Genomic DNA, 8,669 nt, shown 5'->3' with positions numbered 1-8,669 from the left:
TGCAGCGTCTGAGGAGAGTGCGCCACGGCCTAGCAGATAGCGGGGTAGAGTTTGGGCCTTGTCACGCTCGTCCCAAAAGAATCGGGGGCTGGGGGGGCAGCGGGGGAGAGAGGGGAGGAACGGGGGGGGGGGAGATCTTTCTCCCCCCCCCCCCCCCCGCTTCCCCATGCTCACTCCCACAACTCACCGCTTACCCCTGCCGGCCCCCGAATCTTTTGGCGCGAGCGGGCATGTACTCGATAATGGCAATACTCGCTCGAGTAATTTGCCTTAGCGAGTACGCTCGCTCATCTCTAGTTAGGAACATTATGTTCCTACTACTGATCTGTGCAGTTATATTATGGTAAATTCCAAATTCTCCTCACCATTTGAAAAATAAATCAATGAGAAATATTTTTTGGATCAGGAAAAAAAAATATTTTTGCACATTTTCACATTTGGAATGAAAAAAATCAATCATTATTCTTGTTATTACCCTCTTTATTAGAGCACAAATTCATTAAGAGTTACAAACTGTACAATTAAACTTATAGCAAAGACATACTCTGCAAATGATCTTTTATTTGCCCTTACAACAATATTTTGTCTTAATTTTCTTTAAGGCTTGTGCCACTTCATTGTTTCTCAGACTATAAATTAGCGGGTTTAGCATTGGTATAATGACACTATAAAACACCGACGCAACTCTGTCCTGGCTCATGGAATAGGTAGAAGTAGGTCTCAAGTACATGAAGAGAATGGTGCCGTAAAATATAATCACTGCCATAAAGTGAGATGCACAGGTCGAAAATGCTTTCTTCCTTCCCTCTGATGAGCGAATTTTAAGGATGCTGGTTATAATGTAAGTATATGAGACAATAATAGTGGTGAGGGAGCTTGTTTCTGCAAAACCTCCAAATATGAACATCAATATTTCATTCATGGTGGTCTTGGTGCAGGACAGTTTCAGAAGAGGAGGAACATCACAATAGAAATGGTCAATTTTGTTGGTCTTACAGAAAGGTAGCCGGAAAGTGGTAATCGTGTGTAGGGTTGAATTGAGGTATCCCAGTGTATATGCACCAGCCACAAGCTGCACACAAATCTTTTTACTCATTACAACTGAATAAAGAAGTGGGTTACAGATTGCCACGTAGCGATCATAGGCCATGATGCCCAATAAGAAGCATTCGGTGGTCACTGAACCAGCAAAGAAATACATCTGTACAGCACATTCTTTGACGCTAATGGCTTTTGTCTTTGACATGAAATTCACCAATGTTCTGGGGGTGATGATGGTGGCATAGCACAGATCTAGGAATGACAGATTGTTGAGAAAAAAATACATGGGGGTGTGGAGACGAGAATCTAACCTGATAGCCAATATGATGCCCAGGTTACCAGTGAGGGTGATAATGTAGAAGATAAGGAAGAGGACAAAGAGTATAATCTCAAGTTTAGGATTATCTGTCAGTCCGAGAAGAATAAATTCCGTAAATTCTGTGCTATTCCACCTTGCCATGTAAAATATTCCTGTAAGCAAGAAAGATACATTAATGAAAGAAATACATAGATATTACATTGTAGGGTGCTACATTAAGGATCTTTCACATGCATGGAATTTTGCAACATTCCACACCAAAATCTGCAAATTTTGCACCAAAACGTGCAAGTCTCATTGTGAATTTTTATGAAGAATTGCCATACGAATAAGGCCGCCTGCACACAACCGGATTTGAATTGCGGAATCCGCAATCGTATCCCGAGCGGACGATCCACAGCATTCCGCTCTAATTCAAACCCATGGAGCATCTGCATGTCCACTAACATGAGCGGACAGTCACTGCAAATTTTTTCGCTTGCGGAGAAAGGTGGCAGTATGTTCCATTTCCATGCAGGCTCCGCATGGACAGCTTCCATTGGAGTCGATGAAAGGCGTCCGACCTGCGGCCCTTCCGCAATTGACATTGCAGGAAGCTCGCGGGACCTGTATCATTGCCTAGCAAATCCAGAATCCAACCCATTCGTGTGCAGGCGGCCTTAAGCTATTTTCATTCCGGAGCCATGCAAATTTTATTGCGGATTTTACTACAGCTTGCAGTGCAGAATGCAGAAAAATTCCAGCCATGTGAATGGTCCCTTACATAGTTTATGAGTAGAGATGAGACATAGTATTTTCCACATTTAAAGGGGTTGTCCGGGACTTTACAGTTGATGATCAATTCTCAGGATGGTTCATCAATAGTTGATCGGTTGGGGACTTCTGCTTGGGATCTGCTTGGGATCTCATTTCCATGCTTGCTGTTAGCTTCCGTTGAGCTGTGCCTGCAGCAGCAACCTGCTGCAATATTAACAGTGCCGTCAGCTTGTGGCTCTGTCTATAATGACAGCGGCCTGGTGAACAGTTGATCTTCAGGGATCCCAAACAGTGGACGCCTGTCGAAAAAGTATTGACCTATCCTAAAGAAAGATCATCAATAGCTAAGTCTCAGAAAATCCTTTTAAGACAATGGTGGATATAAGTTTGAATCTGTTTTTAAGCTTCCGTGGCCCTAAACGTGTGAACTAAGGCTCTGTATTACAAAATGTGCATATCCGTAAAGCGAAATATCTCAACTTTGCTCATCTCCACTGAAGTCTAATGCTTATGCATGCTATATACAGCAACATTCTACCTTGTAACACTACATATCTATGCTAGATTATTGAAATAGATGCTCATGCGAGCTAATAATGCTAATAGCTAGTAAGTAAAATAACCACATAGTAACATAGCATGTAAGACTGAAAAAAATACATATATCCATCCAGTTCAGCCAATAACCCCCCAATGTTCATCCAGAGGAAGTAAAAAGCCCATTTCTGGCAATCAGAAAAATTCCCGGATCACCGACCCCTCTGAAGTAATTAGTGACTATAACATGTAATATTGTATCGCTCAAGAAACATGTCCCATTCTCTCTTATACTCTTAGCGAGGTCGACATCACCACATCCTCAGGGTGACTATCCACTAGCGTTTTTTTTTCGCTGCAAATTCACTGCGGGTTTTTTTTCCAGTTGTCAATGGGACTTTCTAGTGTTAAATTCGTAACGCACCAAAAACACTAGTTGCCGTTTTTAGTGCATTGCAAATGTAACATTAGAAAATCCCATTGACATCCAAAACAAACGCAGCGAATTCGCTGGTGGGTAGTCACCCTCAGGCAGAGTTCCACAGTCTCACTGCTCTTACAGTAAAGAACCCCTTCTATTTTGTTGTAGAAACCTTCTGTCCACCAGATGTAGAGGGCGCCCCCTTGTTACAGTCACAGTCCTGGGTATAAACAGATCATATGAGAGATTTCTGTATTGTCCCTTGGTATATTTATACATAGTTATTAGGTCACTCCTAAACCATCTCTTTTTCTAAACTAAATAACCCCAATTATCATAACCACTCTGGATACTGTAGTCCACCCATTCTATTTATTACTTTAGTTTCCCGCCTTTGTACCCGCTCAAGCTCTGATATGTTCATGAGTCCCGATGCCCAAAACTATTCACAATATCCCACGTGTGGTCTGACCAGTGACTTGTAAAGAGGAAGAACAATGATCTCATCATGTTCTGCTAGACCTCTTTTGATGCACCCCATGATCCTATTTGCCTTGGCAGCAGCTGCCTGGCACTGGTTGCTCAAGTTAAGTTTACCGTTAACTAAAATCCACAAGTCCTTTTCCATGTCAGTGTTCCAAGTGGTTTCCCATTTAGTGTGTAATAGTGACCTGTATTTCCTCTGCCCATGGTCATTACTTTACCTTTATCCATCTACAACTACATTTTGTTCTCTCTTATGGTTTTTACTTTATATAGTTTTGTGTCATCTGCAAATATTAATATATTTTACTGCACGATCCTTCTACCGGGTCATTAATAAATATATTTAAAAAATAGGACCCATACCGACCCCTCTGGTACCACCACAACTAACAGAAGATGTATACATTTTGTAATTTAACACATTATAGGCCTCATTTATCAAACTATCTAAAAGTAAAACTGTCTTAATTGTCCAGACCAACCAATCAGTTCTCAGCTCTCATTTCTGAAACTGCTGTGATAAAATGATTGGTTGTTCCGGGCAGCAAAGACAGTTTTCCTTTTACGCAGTTTGATAAATGAGGCCCTATCTTTATTATGTACACAGTGTTGCATATTTATCTATGTGTTTGGGTACAAATGAATATTTTGCATTGCAATGAAATCTTTAGTGAGGCTGCCACAGTTATTAGAAGCAGTGCAAAAACTAAGAATATAATAAAAACAATAAAAAATAAAGGCGGCTATGATTTATTTGGGTGGCATGTGCAAGTGAGAATACGTTGTACTCTGTGTCCTGTTTATGTTTGCTGTAATGTGTGCAGATCAGACATATCTATAGCGCATTATTAATCTGACAGATGACAAAAGAGCAGAAACAACTAAATAAAAGAGTGGCACCACTACCTCACATTAGGAGCAACGCACCACACCGTCCTGGATGGTCAGTCCTTAAAGGGGACCTAAGTTATGGGGATGTGCCACTGAGCTGAGTGATGTATTTTTTATACTCACCCGATCCCATGATTCAGCCGTGTCCTCCTCTGAAGTCGGCGCCGCAAGAAAATCTGACTCTTTTCAGAGTCCCATCTGCACACTCTCCCATACACTTGTACTGGACAGCGCGCCGACTTCAAGGAAGAATAACGTTGCTGTGCAGTACATACATAAGAAGGCAATAATGCATCACATCCCTATTAAGCTTGTTTTCCAACAGGGTCTCTGGTTTGTTTTTTTTTACTTATAGCAGTCTGCAGCATTATTTATGCCATCAAAATATTCTCCAAATATCCAGAACCCCAGAGACCTCTCAGACCCCATTATAAATCAAATGGAGCAGGAAAAGCTGTCATGGTTATGATGCTAGTGTGAAAAGTGCACTTGAGGGGTCAAGCTTACTGCACCAATGGCATTGTCTTGCAGATGTCAGATAATTTTTCTGAGTGCAAAAATGTCTTTTTGGCCACAATTTACCCAAGAATATGCAAAAAAGTAAAAAAAAATTATTTCAATTAAAAAAAGAAAGAAAGATATATATATACATTGTCCCCTTACACTTGTCTTTCCTTTGATTCCAGGCTTGACTTTAGGCTAAAAAAAAAAGTTGGCATTGTAAATTATACCAAACTGCCCTGTAGGAATCTGACCCATACAGAAAGATTAGCCTGTATATTTTATCATTAGATTAAAACAATTAAATTGTTTCTTTCAGTATTTGTTATATACAGTATGCGGACTGCTTGACCTGGCTATAGAATATTGGTAAATAAATACATAAAACATGCCATTTAGCAGTATTTTACAATTATTTGTATATTTGTACTATTTGTTATGAAACATCAGAAGCTGCTAATGATACTATTTACTGCTGACAAATAATGATTACACATGTAATAAGAGAAGCACAAGAGAATGCTGCGTGCTTTGTGTATAGCCAGACCAGCTTGCTTCTGCATTTGATCACAGGGTTAACCTACATTTATCTGCTGCTGGTCACATAATTCTAGCAGCAAGCATCTCATCTGAGGGGATAGAAGTGAAACAAAATTATTGTTTAGTCTTCTCATTGTCAACTATATCGCATACCTCCCAGCTTATCTAGGGAGGTATATGCATTGTGCTGCATACCCAAGGCATCATTTTAAAAAGGGCTTTGATGTACATGAGGAGTAAAGCCAACCTCTCTATTGCGACCGCACAGAAAAGCTGCTGTACGGTAGCACAAATTGCTGAAAAACTTAATGCTGGCTATGATAAGGAAGGTGTCAGTGCATCATAGCTTGTGGCATAGTCACAGACCAGTCAGACTAGCCGTGCCAACATTGGGCATCAGAACAGAGCCCTAGAGCAAACAAAGAAGCTGGCCTGGTGTGCTTACTCGTTTTATTTCTGTGTATTCCTCAGTAGAACAGATTTCTTGATCCAACTAATTTATTTATTTATTTATTATAAATTCTGCTCCCAATGTGTAAAAATAAATAAGATTGTATATTCACCTCTCCTGGCTCCCCGCAGCCCTGTTGCCCTGTTCTCTGTGCCTGGTCTGCAAGCAGCCTGTTTACAGCACATCAGAGGCTGCTGCGGTCAATCAAAGACCTTAGTGCTGGAATACTAAGGTCTGTGGGTGGTTACAGCAGCCTAGGATGACCCATACACAGGCTGTAGAGACGGTGGCACAGGGGTGACCAGACGATGCACCGGAGGTGGCAGCTGCAGTGGAGATGAGCATATGATTGTTTTTAGACATTAGGAACAGGAATTTACAAAAGAAAAAAAACGTAACCTCTCTAATAGCGGCAGTGAAATAATGGATACCTTGCTTAGACGTTTGTGTCTCATTAGCCAACATTGCAGAGAGAAAGCAGCAATTATGGAATTGATAAAGGCATGTCCTTGTCTGAAATGATCATGCAGCCCCTACCTGATGATAAATTGGGCTCCAATGAGTAACTGTGGATCCACGGTTGCAGATATATGTTATCTACAAGTCCTTTGAGGCTTCTTTTCCACAGAGCTTTCATGTCCCAATGAAACACTCTTGTTTTTGAAAATACATTCATTGTCAAAAAAAATTAAAATGTGATTGTTCACAGCAAGAAAAATCAAGTAATCTTGTAGATATGATACTTTTTAATGGGTAACAAAAATACATGATGTTAATGCGAGCTTTCGGGGCTCACGGGGTTCTTTATGAAAGGTATCATGTGGCTGCAGGACGTCCTGAACATTGTCCCTTATACCATATCATTATTCATACCATTACTAGGGGTGACCAACTGTTGTATGCGATGGCCTCCAAGACCATAACACCAACAGTGGGGACAGTGTGCCACTTCGCAGAAAAAGCAGGATTGAGATGCTCACCCCTAGGTTTCCAGACACCAACATGGCTGTCATCAGTATCCAAACTAAACCTGGATTTGTCACTGAAGACAACCCTGTTCCACTCTGTAGCAGTCAAGTTTCATCATTCATGTGCCCAATACAAACAGAGGCGACGGTGGGTGGGTGTCTAAAGGCAATACACATAATGGGCACTGTGAGACCAAATGTCCTTCAGCCAAGCACCTGGACATGGTTCCTACAAACACAGGAACTGTAAGGATGGTGGCACCAGGCTCTGAATGGTAGACAATTAAACAATTGCTCATGCTTGTCGGACTGTTAGACCATCCTCCCAACTGATGGTCTGTCAAGGGCGTCATAAACCCAGTCCCCTTGAGTCGTTCCCTAACACATCCACTGGTCCCAACACCTCCTGGTCAGAACAGCTCAGGTGGTGGCAATTCATTGATACAAGCACTTAGCCTCTCACATTCCAATAATACGGCTTCTCTCAAACTCTCTTAACCGGACAAAATCTCTTTAATTGCATCATAGAGATATGTCTAGTGGTCAACAAGATCTACGAAATCGGGAAAAGAGGTCCATTACACTCAAGTAGCTTTTAAGAACCTTTTTACAGCCTCAGGTGACAAGACTATTTATCTAATCGAGCCACAACTTTAATTATTTACATATCTGCCTCAGATGTAACATTATTCTGGGTTTTACAGCAAAACAACTCATTCTAGATGCTTGATTTTTTTTGACAAAGAATGTATTTATATTTCCAAGATATTTATCTCAACTACTGGTAGTTGATATCCACCATGGGTGGTATTACACATGAGGAAATCAGAGTGCCCAAACATGGCAGAGTTTCACCGTGCTAAGGGCCTCGGCCTCGGCCCACATTTCTGCCCTAGTCAGTCAGTGTGTTTGTGTCAGACAGGTAAAACAACGCAATGGGAAGTCTTTGTGCACCCACAGCATAGGCGAGCCCCAGGAACCCAAGGAAAGTATTACACATAAAGAAATCAGAGCGCCCAAAAAAGGCAGTTTCACCCTGCTAAGGACCTCAACCTCGGCTCACACCCTCAGTAATCATGGGCATAAAGTGGACTCGGATGTTAGTGCAGCTGTGAACGTCTCATTAATGCAGTTACGCTCCCTTTGTTTGGCCCAAGCCAGTGTCTCAGATAACTGTGGTAACACGAGAGAAATTACATGTTGCCCAGTGCTGATCCCCTGACCCCAAGCAGGAGGAGGAGATGGCATAACAAGGCCAAGAAACTATGACCGAGGTAGGACTGTGTGGGAAGTATGTGAATGGGCCCAGGTCAGGCTCGGTTCCAGCCTCCACCTTGTGTGACCCAAGGTGCCACGAGTTACAAAGCAATGGGAAATCCATGTGTCCACACAGCATTCATTCTGTGTAGGTGTCACCGCAAGGGGAAGTCTTTGAGTTCCTTGTGCTCGCCTATGCTGTCAGTGCACAAAGATGGTATTACACAGGAAGAAATCAGAGTGCCCAAACATGGGAGAGTTTTACCCCGCCAAGGATCTTGGTCTCGGCCCACATTTCTGCCCTAGTCAGTCAGTGTATTTGTGCCAGATAGGTAAAACACAGCAATGGGAAGTCTTTGTGCACCCATAGTATAGGCAGACCCCTGTAACATTTCTGTAGCAGAAGTATAGGCAGACCCCTGTAACATTTCTGTAGCAGAAGTATAGGCAGACCCCTGTAAGATTCCTGTAGCAAAGGTATAGGCAGACCCCAGTAACATT

At 42.0% G+C, this 8,669-nt stretch overlaps 1 protein-coding gene across 1 annotated transcript; it reads right to left on the bottom strand.

The window, feature by feature from the left end:
• Positions 1-559: 559 nt before the first annotated feature.
• Positions 560-1,501, bottom strand: LOC136613081 (olfactory receptor 5AP2-like). The gene has a single exon (XM_066593922.1). It carries the CDS (start codon positions 1,499-1,501, stop codon positions 560-562), a length of 942 nt encoding a protein of 313 aa, XP_066450019.1.
• Positions 1,502-8,669: the final 7,168 nt, after the last annotated feature.

The sequence above is a fragment of the Eleutherodactylus coqui genome, chromosome 1 (assembly GCF_035609145.1).
Source record: "Eleutherodactylus coqui strain aEleCoq1 chromosome 1, aEleCoq1.hap1, whole genome shotgun sequence".
Classification (NCBI taxonomy): domain Eukaryota; kingdom Metazoa; phylum Chordata; class Amphibia; order Anura; family Eleutherodactylidae; genus Eleutherodactylus; species Eleutherodactylus coqui.
The sequence above is the reverse complement of the archived record's forward strand: the minus strand, read 5'-3'. Positions and strand labels throughout refer to the sequence as shown.